The following is a 22,052-nucleotide window of genomic DNA, read 5'->3' on the forward strand; positions in this document are numbered from 1 at the left end:
TTTTAGACGCATTTGTGTAGTGATTCTTTAGCTCTCTTTATTTTATACTTGTTGACTTACATGAGATATATGGATTGAGATTATTGCTGAATTCAATGAAAATGAAGCTTTAATCCTCCCTGCTACATCAAATGATACATACTGTGAACAAGTATCTAGCACAGAGAATCTCAATTGTCCACAGTAATGAGCTGTGGACTACCAGGATGTGCAGATATCCGAATAATTGAAGAAATCACCAAGAAAAGGTGATGCTGTGATGCCAAAAGATATCTCTAAAAAAAGTTCGCTTTTGTTTAACAAAAATGTGGTCCAAGTGTGTTCAAGTGAGATCTTTGAATTTCCTTAGAATACGAGAACAGGGATATATAGCTTTATCTGTGAAATTGCTGAAATGCCAACTTAGAATTATCCTAATATAGACTTCGAAAATTCCAATTAAACATAATTGTAGCTTTTGGTTAAGTAGGAATTTTAATTGTTATGAGTGAATGCATACAGTTCGTATTTTAAAGTGTTTATTTTTTGTATTTATTTTTATTTTCGTTTCTTCTTTTTGAAAATATATCTCTTTTGATGAGATAATTAGATTTATATTAATTTAATGTAGAAAATTGGATTTATATTCTATAATACAAATGTGATTAATACGGTAATAATAAATGATAATTTATATAAAATAGGAATGGTATAATATCTATGGAATAACAAATAAGCATAAATGTATAAGATAATCATAAAATTAGTGTAGATCTATAGAATATACATGACTTAGTACATAATATAAATGTTCCTCATCCTTGTTTATTTTTTATTACAGTGCTATTTTGGCCGTAATGTGAAATGCACCGATGTCGGTTACTGGAAACCGGTTTATACTGTGATGGGCGTATGTCATAGTTTTAATCTGAGTAAGTAACAAAGGATGAGTTTTATTTTTTTCGATATTTTTGACGTTTAAGATGGATAATATTTAATAAAAGACAAATCCACAGTTTGAAATTTGTCCTTAGGCTGTAATGTAGGTTTCAAATATAAGTAGTTCTAAGGATTACAAAGAGGCAATTGTGTTGTGGAGATGCGCAGCCACATAGGGGACAATCAAGGTCAATATCCCACTGCAGAAAAGTTAATATGTGTTATTCACTGCATTTACATTGCAAGTTAAGGGACGAATTCTTACTCTTCAATAGTGAGGATTTAGATCCGAATCAAGTTGTTGTCCATCCTGGCTGAAGTTTTTCTTACGGTTTATCTTAGCTTTATCAGAAAAATGAGGGGTGGTACCTTTAAATATTACACCAATCTTCTTATTTTATTTCCTTTTCTATTATTGTTGATTTTTAATCCTTCTAGAACAAAATGGCCTTACAGCTAAAACTGGAAACTCGTTAAGTAAGTAAATAAGTTTTTTTTTATATTTTATTGTTATTTTTATTACATTGTTATGCAGGACAATGCATACAATAACACTAAAATTTTCCTGGTTTCTTTCTAAATTTTCAACCGAATTAAAAGATGTTCTCAATTCGAGTGGTTCACGTATAACTTCGAAAGAGATCCGCCATTTTAATGATTCTCTCTTTTTTTTAAGAGTATGTGAGTATACTTTGGTGATCCCATGTTACATTAGGATGTAATCAAAGCCTTTGTGGCTAAAAATTGTGAAGCGATAAAACGGGTGCAATGTGAAAATCTTAATTAATCGACTTTAATATATGTACAGTCGTGCCTAACTTTGACATACGGTGCATCAATTTTTATAGTTCATTTTTTAGCTTTGAAAAAGTATACTTTTTTGATTGTCTCATAAATGTCATGGGGATTTAACAACGGTCTTCAGATTTAACATAAAATTCTTGAACAGCTGCGAATATTAATAAATACCATAATGTCAATCACGCATAGGTTCGACTTAAAAGTATAAAATTTTGTTGATTTTTGTTTGGAAAAGAATACTTTTCGCAGGATTCATATAAATTTTATCAGGATCTGGTGACCATCTTTGGATCTACTCTATAAATTTTCTTAATAACTGATGGGGTTAACAAAGTGTGCATACTCACGTGTAATCATAAATAAAATTAAAAATAAGTTAATATTCGAAAAAAATAATTTCTTTTCGATTCGTGATAGATGGCGCTATAATCAATGAAAACTAGTATCACTAGGGTTTCTTCGATTGGAAGCCGCCATCTTTCATTCCAGATCTGTAAATCTGCGATAAATAGCATCACTATTTTGTTTTAAATGTTTTCTCGATTCATGATGTTCGGTGTGAAAAATTTCTCCCTTTTGGGAGACAAAAAAAAAAAAAAAAAAGATTTACTTGACCAATAACTACCAAATTTGATCAAGATGTAGAGGGTCACAAGCTAGGGAATGACTTCGCTTATCGAGCTAAGATTCAAACTGGAAGTGGTACAAATACTTTATTTCCAGTTTTAACGTCGATCACTATAGTGGAAAGACGGTAATAGTTACAGAGAAGTGGTCTTCTGCAATTAATTAGGCCTCCCAAGAATACATTTCATCCCCATCTTTAACTCTCTACTAAAATTGAAAGTTGTAGAAACTCACCATAGCTTCCTGTTTCAATATCAATCTACTTAGAGAAAACGGAAAGAGACAGCCAGAAGCGGTTTCTGGAACCCATTTAACTTTCTAAGATTAAACATAATCTTCTCTCTTAATCCTCGGAAGTGGCAGAAATCAATCATTTCCAATTTACCGTTGCTCGTCATAGGGTAAAAACTGTAATGTATACCAGGAAACAACTTTCTGTAATCAATCACGCGTCCAAATCATATATTTCATTTCCACTCTAAAGTCTACTAAAACCGGAAGCGGACGAAAATCAACCACATTCGGTTTAACGGTAATTACTATAGAGCAAAAATGGTAATAAATAGAGAAGTTTTCTGCAATTGATTAAGCGTCCCAGGAATACATTTCAACTCTACCTTTAAGTCTCTACTTCAACCGGAAGTGGTAGACATCCACTATGACATTCGAATTCAATGTTGATCTACATAGACCAAAAGCAATAAAAGTAAGCGAGAAAGGGTTTTGTAGAACAGATTTATCATTAAGAGTAAGTACCATCTCTCCTTATTGGAATTGGATTTGGCAGCAATTAACCACTTTTGGTTTTAACGTTAATCGGCATACAGTAAAAATTACAACAGATAGAGAGAAGCGGTTTTCTGCATTCAATTTAACGTCTGACGCATATGTATTTAACAATTCTACTCTGATCTCTATTAATACCGGAAAAGACAGAAAATCAACCGCTTTCGATATTAACCTTGATTAGTATAAAGCACAATCGGAAATAGTTAGACATAAGGGATTTTTTACAATTGAGTAAGCGTCCCAGTTATACATTTCATCTAATCCTCATTTCCCTAATAAAACCGGGAGGGTAGAAATCCAGTACGATATCTGAATTCAATATTGATCTAAAGAAAAGAAAAGAATTTATAAGAGATAGTGAGATAGTGAGAACACTCCAATCAATTAAGTGTTCCAAGCATATACTCCGTCTCCAATCCAATCTCTGTTTTCAAACCGGAAGTTGCAGAGAATAAGGCTCTTCAGTTTTTAATGGTGAACACGGTAAAACGTAAACGGTGAAAACTAATGGAAAGAAGCGATTTGCTGCAATCAATTAAGGGTCCCAAGAATATGTTCCATCTTCCCTCTAATCTCTCTACTAAATCCAGAAGTGGTACGCATCTACTACTACTCCCTGTTTCAATAATAATTCAGAAAGTTTCCCGCTATACATACTAGACTCTTCAAATGGTGTACACGTGGCGCTGCTACTTGTTATATCAGGCATTAATTTGTTAGGCACAGACTTCAAAAATTTCTTACAGAAAATAACAATGAATTATTGTCTGCATTTAAATGCTTTATTATTACTGTCTAGTTTCTAGAGCTTTGATTGAAGTCGATTAAAATATACATTATTTGAAGTAAAGAGAGGTGACATAAATTCGTTGAGTCTACTAGTCCATAACTACAGGAAGCAATGCTACTGACTGCTTTCAAGGTTAAAATTGACTGAAGTATGACCAAGTCGCATCTTTCTCGATTTTTAAAATTTATTTTAAACAACTTCTGGAAGACTTAACCAAATTCCGAACTAGTCTGGATGGTAAAACTAATTTTACTATACGCGTAAATATCCTTTGTTTTATTTTGCATTTAAAACAGTTGTTCTCGAGTATACTTGCAGATGGCTAGTTTATAGTCATCGGTAGAAAGGATGAGTAATAGAAAATGTATCATTTTTTTAATGATGAGGATATAGAATCGCAAAGATCCATGAATCTTTCTATGTGGAAAACTGTTATTTAATACACGATATTTTATACTATAGAAATAATTCTCACTATTTAAGTTATTTGCAATATATTAAAATGACAGTAGTTTGAATTGTTGCATCACTAAATCTGTATAGATAGGTATAAAAAGACTCATATTTCGTAAATTGGTCATTTATCTACGAAGCTGTATAGCACAAGTAGCTAGATTATTACGCTCACCGTACGTAGAAATATATTATTTACCCGAAGTTCAAATACCCATTTACCCATAGCTCTTTAACTAATACTAATTTTTTATTTTTTGTTTTTGTTTATTTATTTTGTAATTTAGGCGAAAGAAATAGAAGTTATTTAATTGCTGATTTTTATTTATTTATTTATTTATTTTACAGAAGATGGTCAAGTTTCTCTTACGGGTCCATTTAACAATATGTACTTAAAACTTGTTGAGACAGAGAAACTAGTTAATCCCAAGATATTTGGTTGGACAATTTTCGTCCATGATCCAAGTGAATTACCAACTCTCTCTGTTACAACCCACGGAATGCCTATGCATCCAGGTTGGGGTGGAGCACTCAAAATGTACATCAGAGAGGTAAACTTACTACTTACTTCTTTCGTTTTTACTAAACAAGAAGTAAATTGAGACGAAGTTAAAAGTCTGAATGCATTGAAAGTACACGATTTCATAACTAGGTGAAAGAAAGTAACTGTATAAGTTTATTTATAATGGAGTTAAATGGTTTAAGAAGCTTAATTTATAAGTAGATTAATTTGAGTTTCGTCTCCTTATGCAACTCCAAGCTTATAAAGGACGATGCATCATATTATAATGAGCTCTAAACGAAATTTCATTCTTGTGCAGTTGGTCATACTAGATCAATCCTCACAATAAAGGCTGTTCTGTACTACAGTATCTTACCTACAAAACGCTGTACATAAATACATGGTTTATAATTCTATTTAAATAAGACTCATAGAACAGAAATAATTAGAGGATGTTTCATAATTCCCGTTAGGTTTGTACGAATAGAGTCAAGGCTTTGCTATCTGGTAAAGATTTCATCTCAGTAACATAGGTATAAATTAAACTCACGTGTCTGACTTCACAAACCCAGCAAACGTTCACTAGACAGGCTGGGATATTCCCTCAGTATTGCAAAATGAGAAACGTAGGCATCGATCAACCCCGGTAAAATTGAGTTAAGTTGATTTTGAGTTTAACGTCCCTTTGATACAGGGTAAGTGCCTGTAACCGTAGTCCTTTGATATTCGAGTGAATTAAAAGTAACACCAACAGTGCAAATGCAATGTGAGTTATAGAGAGAACCTGTGAGAAGTGAGAACATGTTATTAACTTTAAAAGCACTATTTGGCGGCCATTTTCTAATATGGCGGCCAAACCCGTTACCGAATATTTCAGGACTTTTAGTATGTTGTTATACACACATTTTCAAAGATATGTCCAAAATTTCACCTTCTTATGATTTTTTCTGGGTTAATGTATAAGAAAACTAATGTTTAGAAGGGAAAGTTTGATGAATATTAAAAAGAAACCCCTCCGTTACTCCCTGCATGTCGAGTAAACTGGTAAGTGTAATACGTGGTCTGTAAGCGTAGCCCTTTGTTATTCGAATGTAGTGAAGATAACATCAATAATGCAGATACTACGTGACTTATAGCTATCAAAGTCAGAAACAATTATTACCTTTGAAAACCGCTTTTCGGCGGCCAATTTCCAATGTGGCGGTCATACCCTTCACCGAATACTTCCGGACTTTTAGTATCTTGTTATATACACCTTCTTAAAGTATGCACAAAGTTTTAGCTTGTTACGATATTTTTCTGTCAATGTATAAAAAAAAAAAAAAAAAAAAAAACCGTATCGGAAGAAGGGAAAATTTGGGGATTTTTTAAAACGTATCCTTCCATTACTTCCCGCATGTATAGTAAACTGGTAAGTGTGTTGCATGGTATGTAAGAGTATTCCTTTTTTATTCGAATGAAGCAAAACTAACATAAATAGTGGAAATACAACGCGAAATATAGCTATGAAAGTGAGAACCATTTATTACCTTTAAGAAACACAGTTTGGTGGCCATTTTCCAATGTGGCGGCCAAAGCCATCACCGGATATTTCCGGACTTTTAGTGTGTTGTTATATACACCTTCCCAAAGATACGAACAGAATTTCAGCTTGCTATGATTTTTCCGGGCTAATATATATATTTTGACTGTACTAAACTGTGTTATTTTAATTAATTTATAATTGAAATATATGAATACCTTGAATTTTATCAATTAAGTGTGATTTTCTTTTGAAGTGGAATTATTTTTATTTCAGTTTAAGACATTGAATACGATTGATAGGCCATGCAACAGTGACCCGTCATATTCATATTCTGATTGCATCACGGAATGTTTCGAACAGCGTCTGATGAACTACTCTACTTGTAGGCTGCCTTTCATGACACGTAAGTATTTAACATCTATATTATTTTATTACATCCACAAAATTCACAGTATGAAATCTGGTTAGATGACAACATAACAACATATGTTTTGGTAATTTCTGATAATTTTTAATTGCATTTTAATTTCAATTTTCAACAAAGCTCCCTCGTGGCTAAGCAGTTAGCGTAATAGTTCATCCTTTGAAGTGGGACACTCGGGATCGATTCCCAGCAGGAACTCATATGGTTCCACTCCCACGTTAAGCTGTAGGTCTATTTCTCATATAGCCTTGATGCCGAAAATCAAATCAAACCAATTTGCAGCGCAGAAAAATATGAACCCATGTTACGAAAGTAGAAGGGCCATATCTATACTATATTGTATATGAGGTGTAAACTTAAAGTTTAGCATAAAATCTGAACTACGTCGAATAAGATGTTCTAAAGTGAGAAAAACTCTCTGCTTATTAGTTTATTTGTCTCTTTGGTTTCAATATTAACTTGAAGATAACATTATATTTTCTAATATGAATTTTTATAAAACGAAAAATATTTGAGATCATACTTTTTCCTGCATATGTTTATTTAATGCTTAGTTTTCACGTAATTGAATAAATGTACCGTTTTCGGCCGTAAGCGAGCAACTTATTTAGGTATCGAATTTCGGAAAACGTTACTTAGATCTCTCACTTCTATTCCTTTTTCTTACAGAAGAAAGTTTATTCTTTTAGCTACCGTTCTTCCACTCGCGATTGCACGTCCCAGACATTATGTAACTAATAAGTATGTTTATCCTGTTTCATTTTCTACATCAAACTAACAGATAGTGTCGAGTCTCTTTGTGCTGTATAGGACCTTGCATGACGCTGTTTTGAAAACGCGGGTTTTCAGTTTCTATTATTAGGCATGTTTAAGAATCGGCAATAGGTATGACAATTCAAATTTTAAAAAAATAATCAAATGAAAGCAACGAAGAACATATATTGTATGAACGGAAAATCGAATCAAGTATTCTTTGGTGATATGATTATATCAACCACAAACGAATCAATGCACAGTGGCTCAGTAGTATAACCCTCGGCTCTGGTACAAAAGCTTGTTGCAGTGGCGGATTTAGGTATCTTGCTGCCCTATCCAATAATGGCCAAAGGCCTCTCACCGCCCACTACACCATACCGCGATAAGCTGTACACTAATCAAATTCTCCCAGCATATCTTAGACAGTTTTGCTTGAGCCGCGGACTGCTTTACAGTACATTTACTATTAGTATATAAAGATAGCTTTGTGGATATAATGAGTTCGTTATCTTTTTTATTAATTCTAAGTTAAAAACAAAGGTTACACTATATATATATATATATACTGTATTCATGATGGACTATTTATCTTGATACGCCCTTGGAACTTTTGAACTATTAGATAAAAACATTCAAATTTTATACAATTACCAGTCAAATATCGGTAGGACAGCCCTGGCCACGGCGAGCAGATAGTGGAAACTCTCCTCGTGAGCGCTCACGAGCATTCTACGTGTAAATACCATTGTTCGTGCTTCGTGAATCTTTGGGTTTCGTCCTTCGAGGAGCGGAAGTGTTGTCAACCTTGGCGGTAATCACTAGCCCACCAAATAAAATTAAAAAAAAGTATGTATGGTAACTGATTGCCATTTAGTGTAAAGTGTTTTTTACAATGTGGTACCGTTAACTATAGACAACACAAACTTGTAACAGCAATCAAATGATAAACTATGTACGTTCCTTTTCTTCTTTTTCTTTCCTTTTGTTAAAGAAGGATGTGGTGGAACCAAACCAACGCTTATATTTATAAAAATTTGCTAGTTTGCCCAATGGAAAACCGGTTTTCAAGATATATATATATATATAATCAAGTTCTTAATCCGAGTGTGGGTTTGTTATATTATGTTGTTTCGCTTTTTGGGAAAAGAGAGAATCTGTTGATACAAAAAAAAAAAAAAATACTGTAGCACTTGTTTGTAATTATCTAAGTATTATCTCCAGAAAATTAGCTTATGAATGTATGTGTGTACGAATAGGCTTAGCAAGGGGTTGGTTGTGGAGATTAGAAGCCACTATTACACTATCAATAGGAAGAATAATATTTCTTACTCCACTTTTAAAGTTACTTTGATCGCAAAGAATCAAACAAAATATTAAGAGAACCAAAGAGATTTTCCATTTTTAAGAGTGACCATTAGTGACTACCATTAGTGTTTTTTTTTAACAAGGAGTGTCTTTTTAATAATGAAAAACATATTGTGCCTGGCTGGTTGCTTGCCGGTGGCTTGTTAAAAGTGAAAAAAAATGTTAAATCATATCAACGACTGAAGCTACACGCTTGTCTTTCTTCGATAGATACTGATTGATTTTGAAAGTCACAATGTTGTAGGGCTACTGTAACAGCGTAAAATCGGAAGGAAACGTTCCAACTGAATGATACGAACAATTATTCCCAATATCTTGAACATGAAACGTGGGTTGCACGGATAACGCTTAAAGTGGGCTGGACTGCACTGGAATTTCCTTCCGGCAAATTAGTGTTTGGTCGGAACTCAGTTCTTCTGTGTAATTGTCTCTTAACAGCATTTGAACATTTCTTTTAGATAATAACTAACTAACTAACTAACTAACTATATGCCCTATGGAACCCGAAGGTTCAATGCCGCGTTTACAAAATATTTCCACTAACTTCTCTCCTTAGCCAACTGGATCCAGTTTCTACTCTGTACTCTTATTTCTGCAAGATCCATCTTAATATTGTCTTTCCATCTACGCCTAGGTCTTCCTAGTGGTCTTCTTCCAATTGGGTTTTCAGTTAAAATTAGGAAAGCGTTTCTAATTTCTTCCATTCTGGCTACATGGCCTGCCCACCTGAGCCTTCTACACCTAATGACCCTAACAATGTTAGGTGAGCGGTATAAACTATGCAATTCCTCATTATGAATTTCCTCCAATCCCCATTTTCATCCCTTTTTGGTCCGAATACTACTACTACTACTACTACTACTACTACTACTACTACTACTACTACTACTACTACTACTACTACTAATAATAATAATAATAATAATAATAATAATAATAACAATACGTATTATTATTATTATTATTATTATTATTATTATTATTATTATTATTATTATTATTATTATTATTATTATTATTATTATTATTATTATTATATGTCCCGTCGTTCTGCTATCAATCTAGGAACGAAAGGCGTTTACAACTGAGCAAACGTGAAGCGAGTGACAACTTACAGACCGAGTGATAATGTAATACAACGTCACGAATTGTGTAAGAAGCTAAAAAGGTCTGAAACAATTCGTTTCCGATTTTTGCAGTTACGTCTGTAAGCTGACATGTTTAATATTAGTTTCTTTCTTTCTTGTTCATTTGTTAGTTACTTCAACGCTAACTGTAACCTCTATCATGCGTCTTCCTCGACCAAAAAACGTACCAATTTTATTTCCTGCAGTGTTTTCGCGTCACTGCTTTCGAAATGGGGAGGGGGAGGGGGAGAGCACACTTGCACATTTCACGCTTGCGTCTGCTCAATGCTTCAACATCGTGCGAATTTCTGACCAGGCTTGGCCGTAGGTTTTTTGCCATCATGTGTGGTTGGCAACACTTATCGGATGCAGTGGAAGGGGCGAAGCTACCACCATCTGTGTTCACCTGCTCTTTTCTCCGCTCGTGCTCGCTCGCGCTTTGGCTCCGGGAGCCAATTCATGGACAGGCCTGCGGTAGGAGAACATTTTTTGGTATAACTTGTGATACCACCAGCTTAACAATATTGCCAGTTCATCAAGTTGTATATTTTCAAGTGGCACTACATCGGATTATTACATATTTCAATTTGCATGTGAAAAGAAAACTTAAATTGTTACATATATTGTTCAGCGTTGTAAATTGAAGACGATACAAACATCCGTAAGTTGTTGGTCTCTACAGCAGTAATAACGCAAATGAGAGAAACGGGGCAATGCACATCCAAAGTACTTCATTTACTAATACTATGATCAGAACACGGCGAATCTCGAATGAATACGAACAAAGTTGCAATGGATTAAAATATTTGATTTTTTTCGAAAGTGTCTCTTTTGAAAACTGCTTAGATAAATACGCCATCCAATTTCATAATGATTTTCAATATATGTTAAGATCACAATGTCGTTTATAGCTACTTGATAATTTAAACGGTATAGTAAAAACTATTAAATTTTGTAACTCTAAAAATCGAGAACTTATTGTAATTACTCGTACTAAAAACTATTGTTGTAATGTTATAGAAACAAAGTAAATCAAAAAATATTTTAAAAAGTATCCACAAATACGCCACTTTAGGCAATATATCAAATTTTACCAATATTTTCGTATATCACGAATGGATTTAGATATCAAATTGCTGTGAATCTTTAATTATAATCTTTATGTCCATTGAAAAATCACTTTGAAAAACACGTACATAATTGAAAACCACGTACATACTCACCTAATAACTTTTTCGAAATAAAGTTCTTTGAAAAAATCAAATTTTCAATTCCTTATAACTTCGTTTTTAATTGTTTGAAAGAAATCATATGATGATCGTAGTATTTGATATTAAGGATCTTTGAATGAGTATTACCCTCTCAATCTCACTCGCGCTATTAGTCCTGTACAAGCCTCCAAACTTTATTTGTTTTTCGAAGTTTCTGACATTGTAGCGTCCTGAGTTTGCAACATTGAATAATAAATATGGCATTTTAAGTTTTCGTTTTCTATGTCAGTTGAATATATAGTAACCATACATAGTGTCATTTGAAAACTTCAACTATATGTTGGGATGGCAACAATGTTAACCTTGAGGTACCACAGCGTGGACCAAAGAATGTTCCTTTTCGGATATTTGCATGATATAAACTGTGAGCGCTTTTTGTCGATTAGTTTAAAAGTTACAAGCTCTTATCAAGATAAAGGGGCCACCCTATATTTCAAATATCATGTAAAACAAAATATATTTCCACACTTATTATGCAATGTTGGGAAGTTAAGGTATCACAAACATCGAAAAACAATCAGTTTGGAGAGTTCTGTAGCACTAAGAACGCAAACGACAAAAACAAGAGGGCAAAGCACGTCCAAAATATCTGACTGAAGTCATCATATGACCAATTTTAACAATTGAAATCAAAGTTACAGGGAATTGAAAGTTTGACTTTCTCAAAGTATTTTATTTCGTGTTTATATATAAGTAGAAGATGAAGTGTTTATATAAGTATCACATCCAATTACTTGGATGATTTTCAATTGACATAAATATCATCATGCTTTTACAGCAATTTGAGTTTTCAAACCATCCCGGAGCTATTAACGAAGGGTCTAAATTCGATATATTGCTTACAATGGTATATTTGGGAGAACTTTCTAAAATAGTTTTTGATTTACTTTACTTCTATAGCACTACAACGACACTTTTCTTAGATAAGATTACAAGTTCTTGGAATTCCATCTATGCAATTGGATGAGGTACGAAGGGTTTGAGGTATGTAAGTGGTTTTACGAAATAAAGGCTTTTGAGAATAGTCATATTTTCAATTCCTTGTATGTTTGTTCTTATTCGTCCGATATTAATCATATCATGATTACAGTATTAGACTAAAGTACCTTGGATGTGCATTCCCCCGTCTGTCTCAATGTGTTATTTTTGCTATAAAGGTCACCCAAATTTGAAAGTTTGCGATATTGTAGCATCCTTAATTTGCAGCTCTGAATAAAAGAATATGATATTGAAAATTTTCGTTTAACACGTAGATTTGAAACATATAATAATCTGACGTAGTGCTATTTGAAAAAGAAAAACTTTTTATTGAGTTACTAACATCGTTAACCTGTCAGTATCACATAGCACGCCACACAATGTCTCACGGCTGATATTTGCCTGAAACAAAATTTCAGTTTTTTTTTTTAAATCTCTTAGTTTAAGTCATAAGGAGGTATCAAGATAAATGGTCCATTCTATATTACAATGGATTTTATTTTCCACCATTAGAGTTTTTCGAGCCTCATTCCCTAAACTGATTCCATATCAGACCAAAGTAGACCATGAGAGAAATTAACTCAGTTGAATAATATTAAATGGTACCCAAAGCGACCTCAAATTCTGAATGCATTTACAGTGTGCGATGTGAAGCAAGGGTACATTGTAAGTTTGATACGGCTAGAAGAAATGCAGAAGTCTTATCAAACGCTTGTAGGAGCATGGGTTTAGAAGTAAATGCAAAGAAAACTAAATACATGGAAGTTCGTCAGGATCGTAATACGGCAAATTATGGATTAAAATATCAAATGATACTATTGATAAAGTGGATACTTTCAAATATCTGGGATCAACATTAACAGACGAAAACCATATTCACGAAGAAATTATATGTCGACTAAAAGCTGGGAATTCGTGTTATTATTCATTCAAAATCTCTTGTCGTTGCGAATTCTGTCGAGGAATTTGAAGCTTAAAATATATAAAACGATAATTATGCCTGTTGTTCTGTATGTTTGTGAAAGATGGTCACTTACTCGGAAGGAAGAACATAGATTGAAAGTATTTGACAACAAGATCCTGAGACGAATATTCGGACCCAAGAGAAACGCGAATGGGGAATGTCGGAAACTTCATAACGAGGAACTACATAATTTATATGGTTTACCCAACATTGTTAGGGTCAAGTCTAGGAGGCTCAGGTGGGCAGGTCATGTTGCCAGGATGGAAGAAAGTAGAAACGTTTTTAAAATCTTAACTGGAAGACCAACTGGAAAACGACCATTAGGAAGATCTAGGCGCAGATGGGAGGACAACATTAAGATGGATCTCACAGAAATAGGAATACAGAGTAGAAACTGGATCCAATTGGCTAAGGATAGAAATAATGGAGAGCTTTTGTGAACTCGGCATTGACTCTCAGCAGTAGCGTAGCCAGGATGTGTGTTTGGGAGCGCGGGCAAGTGCTGTTATAGGTACATATAGAGTAATTACGAACAAAACAATATATAAACATAAAAATATATAAAAATTACAAACATCAAAGTACCGAAGTACATTGTCGGACCTGTTTGGGGGGCCCGGCCCCTCTGGGCCCCCCTTCCCTACGCCACTGAATCTCAACGTTAGTTACAAGGAGTGACACCATATTTTGGACATGTCTATTGGTGGTAAAACTACATCTACTACTGTATATACCATCATGATGGCCACTTGAAGTTGTTCATCTTGGACACAGGTCCAAAATTTTAAATAGAAATGGGGTAATGTGATACATCGTTTTGGTGTACCTATTTACCATGAACACACACTTGACGATATGTTAATCTTATCTTTGATCACTTATAAGTTCATAATATAAATATTTATTAAGCTACGATTGTCTTTTTACAAGGTACCTCGGCCTCATATTGAATATTCTAAAGGCATTCAAAATTTGAGGTTGCTTGAGTCATCACTTAATTTTATTCAATTCAGCTATATTTTCTCAACTCTATTTTGGTCTGATATAAAACCATTTTAGAGGGTGATACTAAGAATAGAAGGAAAACTCACAGGTCGAACCACCCAAATATATCAACATAATATGGCAAGACCCAATTACCAAAATAAATAAATAAATAAAATAAAATAAAATGTTACGCTGTTAATTTAGAAGAAAAGAATTGTACAATTGTAATCTTAATTTTCTCTTTGGTGGCTTTCCTTATTCTGTGGTCCTAGGCAGTTTTGCGTGCCTCCGACGCAGAGCCACTGAATCGATCCCAGGCCACGTGAGTTTATAGACAACATCACGTCTGCATTTTCTCGGGTTTCTACAATCTCTTCCTACATGCTCATTCCACCACTTCTTTCATAGTCATTCACTTTTATTAATCATCTGTCTCTAGCCTACAGAATCAACCATGGGATACAAAACTGAAATATTTCATAAGTTTATATCGAAACTTCTCATTTTCAGGCCGACTTAGTTTACCTCTCGTTGTAAATAATATCGGCATTGTAATTTAAAAATCTAAATATACAATCCCAGCAAGCATAAATTTTTTACGTGATCCGAATCCAATATATTAATTCTCATCGACAGGTTGTGCAAATTCTCTCATTGAGCTTGGAACATGGTTTCAAAAATCGGAGGTTTGAAAGCTGGGATGAAAGATAAATTAAGAATCAAGACGGGTTTAGATGTATAAAATATTGTATCTTGTTGAAGTACAGCTTTATTATCCAACTCTTTCAATGAAGTCGCCTCTGACTCAAAGATGAGAGCTTTATATTGAATAAATAGTACCAGTGGTTAATGTTCACAAGTCACCATCTATGTAATGAACTTTGTGAGTACAAGTAAACTAACTAACTAACTCTATGGCCTATGGAACCCGGAGGTTCAGTGCCGCGTTCACAAAAGCTCTCCACTGACTTCTATCCTTAGCTAATTGGATCCAGTTTCTACTTTGTATTCCTATCTCTGCACGGAGAAAAAAAAATGTAGGTGGCATACTTAAAAACGTAGGTTACATTCGTAATTCCTGTAGTTTCTGGACTTAACGTACAACCGTAAATAACATCCTGCAGCAAACGTATAGCTGAGAAAGCATGTATTATACGCACTGTCTGCATAAGTGCAATGACGTCATTCGTGTGACGTCATCTGCAGTAACAAGTATATACGGAGGTGATATCTAGCTTTGTGACGTCAGGACCATATACAGCATATTAGTTAATAATGATGACACACGCTGACTCTCAGGACAGAGCATAATTTCAAGTAATATGTATTATACGCTATGTACGTATGTTTCTTGCGTTCAACCCCGAGACAGCATCTATATTGTACTTGTGCCCCGTACGTACGACTAGATACAGTATGCGTCATGTACGTATGTATTATACAGATTTTCCTTATGTCGCACACAGCTTGTCCAGATACAGCATACAGAATATCCGTATGCACCATACAGAGTGCACATATGTAGCTTACAGACTGTCTGCATGCAGCATATAGATGATACGTACGTCGCGTACAGGTTGGCCATATGTAATGTATGGATTGGGTGTATGTAGCTTATAGGTTGTTTGTCTGAAGTATACGGATTTTACGTATGTCGCATACGTATTGCCTTTTTGTAATATACGGATTGGACGTATGCAGTATATAGATTATACGTATGTTTCTTGCGTTCAACCCCAAGACAGCATCTATATTGTACTTGTGCCCCGTACGTACGACTAGATACAGTATACGTAATGTACGTATGTATTATACAGATTTTCCTTATGTCGCACACAGCTTGTCCCGATACAGCATACAGAATATCCGTATGCACCATACAGAGTGCACATATGTAGCTTATAGACTGTCTGCATGCAGCATATAGATTATACGTATGTCCCGTACAGGTTGGCCATATGTAATGTATGGATTGGATGTATGTAGCTTATAGATTGTCCATATGAAATATACGGATTTTACCTGTATCGCATACGTATTGCCTTGTTGTAATATATGGATTGGACATATTCAGGATCTAGATTGTACGTATAGTGCACCATTATTGAAGTGCTACAACATACTGCAAAATGCATGATACATTCTTACTGTAATGTTGTCGCATAGTGTTTTTCTCTGTATGGAAACAAAAATAGTTTAAAATATGGTTGATCTCCTTTGTGCCAATAATAATAAAATTAACAATACTACACTTTTCAAATCTTAGTTTGGAGCAGTGAAACTGTCAAAAGAAATGTATTTACCTGCAGGGTGTCCTGTAAGTTTGGGCTTCCTGCTAATTCGTTGGAAAGCTACTGCAAAGCCAAGTGTTGAAAAGTGACACAAGCGTTAATTTTAAAATTATGGGCACAAAGAAGGTTAACCATATGTTAAACTATTTTCGTTTTCATACAGAGTAAATCAATATGTGATATATTACTGTAAGAATTTATCATATGGTTTGCAGTTAGTTAGTTGCAGCACTTCAATAATAATGCAAAATGCACAGCCATATACAATCCTATATTCAAACTCAAACAAGATTTACGTACAATCATTTATTAAGCTGTTATCATCCATTGCTTGTACGATATAAAGATTATTTTACCTCATTCTTTTCCTTAATAGTATCTTCTTCTAAAGTGCAGTTGTTACCACAAGAGGCCTGAATAGAATTTTCCAGAAATAACTTCTCTGTACATTTTAATTAACAGGTATGTTTTTTTGTTTTTTTTTAATATCGCAATAATTAAAAGTATGCTGACAGCCGAAAACGTGTTCGCTCACAAGATGATTCCTACTCAGTACTCGCCATTAAAAATGCGACACCAAGAAGGAGACTGGGTAGCTGCACCAAAGTTCCCAGGCAGATACCTAATAGTAAGTGCAGAATATTCTTAACCGTCCGCTGTATTCGCTGTGACAACGTTGTGCAGCCATCGACTAAACAGATTTATCCTTCCCTGCTCTAGACATTCTGCAAATTTGGACTTTCCGGGATGCATCCTTCTTAGTGCAACATTTTAAGCAACGAGCAGTTTAACAGTCTCATACATTGCTTAAAGAAAGAGCAATGATTCTCAGAATTACTCAGAAGATATATATGCAATAATTTAAAACGATTATTTCAATCTTTGCAATTCAGAGCACGAAAAGAAGTATAGCTAAAGGAACACTGATTTTAGCCAGATAGTAAACTCAATCACACTCAGTACCATTAGTTGCTTGGTGTTATCCGTAAGTCAGAGATCATGGTATCTCATTTCGTGTAGATTTTTACATTTGTTTAATGCTAAAAATGTATTTTATCGCTAATTGAACCCAGTACCATATATATACCGACAGGACGTACCTTAGTCACAAGGTGACATGAGTGAAACACTAAACTGTTCGATTGACACCTGCGGCCTTGTCAACCCTAGAGAAAGTTACAAAGTGATTAAGTAAATACGGAACATAGTTCATACAAAGTATAGCGATGTATGAAGTCTCCGTTTCATATGACTTGGATAAAGGACACATCTGAAATATCAACAAAGAAATATATAATGATTTCTCTGGATAATTTGGATTAGTCCAGAATTCGAACACATACGTTGGTAAGTCCAACGTTTTTTTAATATATATATACTTCTTTCTTCGGATTCCCAATAAAGTTGACTACTGAAAAGCTGAGTTATAGATTCTATATTAAAACAACTTCGCTAGACATGTTCAGTATACACATTGCCTTACATACAGAACAATACATTAGTTCTTAATGCATGTCTGAAATAATAGTGCTTCGTATAGAATTTTACTTCATCCAATCGTAATAGCACAAAGATAAAAAAATATTGCGAGGGATAATATTCTTATTACAGAGAAAAAGAGTTGAAATGACTTAACACTAACATTTTCTTTAAACAGAGATAATATTTTATTCTAATTTATGGAAGAAAGAAATAATAATTTGTAGTACAGTATTTTTATTAGGGTTATATATTCGTACAAAAGAATGTAAATACAATTGGGTCTGTCTTCAGAAAGAACGTACTTTTAGCCACAACCTACACTGCTTCTTTTCACTGTCTTCCAAGCAGAATCCTGGTTTTGTTTTGATGCACGAAATACCTGAAACAAAAATCAGAAAATATTTAAAATATTAAATTCAGTGTGCTTAACTTGGTTGTACTTAACAATACAAAGTATCTTAACATTTTTGAGATTAAATGGACAAAATCTGTTCGGTCAGGTATGGACTTTTGGGTTGCACGTAGAAAAACTATGAAGTGTTTATTGATGCTGAACAACAACTCAAAATGTATTACTATTCAAAAGTAAGTGGGTACCCCAATGGAGTTCGAGGTACCATGGGGTATCTAATGTCTGTATTTTTTAGATATGTGGAAATTTATGTCTCTAAAATGTAGGGAACTGACATTTGTTTACCGAAAACCTCAACTCGGTAAGCCTTAGGGATATTGAGATATGGGAAAATAAAGAGCGACACCATAGAAGTGTGGGGTTTGCGTACTAGGTGGTGCAGTTTTGGAAACGTAATTACGAGGGCTTACAACAACCTCAAAAGTAGTTTCAATTAAATACACTACACACACGCCCTGATGGGGGTTTTCGGGTGTCATGATATTCGCAGAACTCATTTCTAAATATTCTAAAATATGTCTTAATAACGTTTTAAATAACGTTAGAGGTGTGTGTTTACCGAAACCGCAAATCGGTACGCCTAACAGTTACCGAAATATGATGAAATAAAAAGCGACACCATAGGTACGTGGAGCTTGCATATTAGACAGTACAATTTAGAAAATTAATTAAAATATGACTATCAAGATATTGTCAAATAAAGAGAGGATCCATACAGTTATGGGGTTTTCGTGTTAGGTGGTAAAATTTCCGAAACCGGTCATGGAAAGTTAATAAGCATCAATCAGTATCAATTTCATCTTAAAATAATTAGGTATTTCCATGGAGTTTAAGAACATCATGGGGTCTACCAAGATTAAATTTTAAAAGTTTTGGAAAATATATTTTGACATTTGTAAAGAGTACCGTATTAGAAATATGTATTTACCTAAAACTTCCAGCTAGTACATCTAGCAGCTAGAGAGACACCATACACCATCTTGAAATTTCAGAAAACAATTATTAATCCTAACAAAAGTTAAATAAGATGGTACTTATATGGGTTAAGTGAGTACCTCAGACTCGTCAGTACAATTTCGATCGAAAGATTAATTCAGCTCTAAATTTTCTTTGGACAATTCCAAGCGTTCATCGGGCTCTGAAATAAAGTGAACATTTTTTGTCAATATCTAATATAGTAAGCGAGATATAAGGAATTATGTATTTTATGACGTCGTAAAAATAGAGATCCACATGGATTTGTACTTTTGAGTATTTGCTGTAAGAAGAAGAAATTTCAGAAAACAACCGTATATACCTTAATAGACAATTAAATGGGCGGGGCACAGTGGCTTAGTGGTAGAGTGCTTACCTCTGGTGTATTGGGTTCTTGGTTCGATCCACGGCCAAGTCAGTTTGTAGTGGACATCGTATTCGTGTGTTTTCTCGGGGTACTCTCTTTCCTCCCACCTTTGCATTCCATCAATTCTGTCAACAACATTCACTTGCTTTAATCATAATCTCCCTGAGACTAAAATGCATAATCGTGGGTCGCTACACTGAAATATTTCCTTTTATTTAATTTTAAAATTAAATAGGGAGTTAAGTATGATCGTATTTCTATGGGTTAAGTGAATACTCCAATAGTTTCTGCAAAAAAAAAAGATTAGTTAAATACCCTACCACTAAGCTACTGTGTCCCCGCCCACTGAATTGTCTATTAAGGTATATACAGTAGTTTTCTGAATTTTTTTCTTATAGGAAAGACCCAAAAGTACAAATCCATAAAGATATCTATTTTTACGTCATAAAATATATAATTCCTTATATCTTAGTTACTATCTTAGATATTGACAGCGAATTTTCATTCTTTTGCACAGCTCGATGAACCCTTGGAATTGCCTGAAGAAAACCTAGGACTGAACTAATCTTTCGATCGAAATTGTACTGAGGTACTGATTTAAGCCATAGAAGTACCATCTTATTTAATTTTGTTGCGACCAATAATTGTTTCCGAAATTTCAAGCTTTTATTTCACAGTGTTTCTCCAGATGTTAGATGTACTAGCTGGAAGTTTTGGGTAAATACATATTTCAAATACTGTTTACAAATGTCAGATTATATTTTCAAAAGCTTTTAAAATTTAATTTTGGTAGACTCCATGATGTTCTAACACCCCATGAAGATATCTAATTACTTTAAGATGAAATTGCTACTGGTGTTTATTAACTTTCCATGACCGATTTCGGAAATTTTAGCATCTAACACGAAAACCCCTTAACTGTGTTGGTCCTCCCTTTATTTGACAACATCTTGATAGCCGTTAGTCATATTTTAATTCAATTTCCGAATTGTAGCGTCAAGTATGCAAGCCCCACATACCTATAGTTTATTCCCCCCCAAAAAAAAATCAGTTCTTTACATTTTAGATATATTTCCATATATCTAAAATGCAGAAATTAGGTACCGCATTGGAACCCCATTGGAGTACTTACTCACTTTTGCATAGCAAGGTAAAAACGCCAGTGGTTCTCACTTTAAGTTTGAAAACATACTATTTTGTCTCTTCTCTGAGCATCGTGAATCTGTCGGAGCTGTACCATAGTTGGAAAGACTCACTGATCCTTCCTATAGTGACCATGTAGTCAGAATTCAAAAAGGAGTAGCCCTTGAAGGAAAAACAATATTTTAAAATCCTTGCACCAGTAGTCGTCACCTTAAAATCACAATGTTCCAGTAGTAGTCAGGATTTTCTACCAGTGTTCATCACTCAAATAACTTGACAATTTATTCAAAAACGCACTGTGTATCAGTTTAGGGTTGAGAATACAATATAACGTAGTAAGCTTAATAACTTTGCATCACTTTTAGCACTCAAGAAAGAAAATAAAAACGTTTTTACATACTTTTTAAAGCAATTTCAGAAAGAAAAATGTTAACTAAATTCAAAAGTTAACTGTATATCACTTCCACGTTGAGTACAATATTAAATACTATGTTTAATAACTATACGTCACTTTAAACTCTCGAGAATGAACATCAACGTTTGTACATACATTTTAAAAACAATCTGAGAAACAAAATAAGTTAACTGAATTCAAAATTTAATTATACATCACCTTAAGCTTAAGAATACACTATAAAATGCTGAGATTAATAAAAAATGAAATCTAAGTTTAACGTCCCACGGTTATGCCGGTTAGGATAAGGAGACGGTGATAATGAGAAATGAGTGAAATGGTGGAATGAAGAAAGTGGGAGGAAACGGGAGAACCCCGAGAAAACCCACGAGCAAGGTGTTTGTCCACCACAAAGTCCACCAAAGAAATATCGAAAAATACAGCAATATCGAAATATAAACAATATCAAAAATCGAAAATATAGAAATATGAAAGAGATAATGTTAAAAAATATGGATATATCGAACAAAAATGGATATATGATCTTGGAATACGATTTGGTGGAATAATGAGGGAGAAAAATAATCATTGATTAAATATTAAATTGAAAAGAAATAAGAGCCTGACGCTCAAATACTTATCTATCCGGCACCCATCTTGATCCCCATAAAATATCATGAAGTGCTTCATTGATTCTAAACCCAATAATAG

General features: G+C 34.0%; 1 protein-coding gene across 2 annotated transcripts in view; it reads left to right on the top strand.

Moving 5' to 3' along the window:
- The window catches only part of LOC145671361 (bile acid-sensitive ion channel-like), a 116,857-nt gene that overhangs the window by 66,228 nt on the left and 28,577 nt on the right, over positions 1-22,052 (top strand). For both annotated transcript variants that reach the window (XM_081740423.1, XM_081740424.1), the window contains exons 3-5: positions 821-911; positions 4,727-4,929; positions 6,679-6,808. In XM_081740423.1, the coding sequence (XP_081596549.1) occupies positions 821-911; positions 4,727-4,929; positions 6,679-6,808 (424 nt within the window). The remainder of the gene's footprint in view (positions 1-820; positions 912-4,726; positions 4,930-6,678; positions 6,809-22,052) is intronic.

The sequence above is a fragment of the Thermobia domestica genome, chromosome 15 (assembly GCF_964235325.1).
Source record: "Thermobia domestica chromosome 15, izTheDome1.hap1.1, whole genome shotgun sequence".
Classification (NCBI taxonomy): Eukaryota; Metazoa; Arthropoda; class Insecta; order Zygentoma; family Lepismatidae; genus Thermobia; species Thermobia domestica.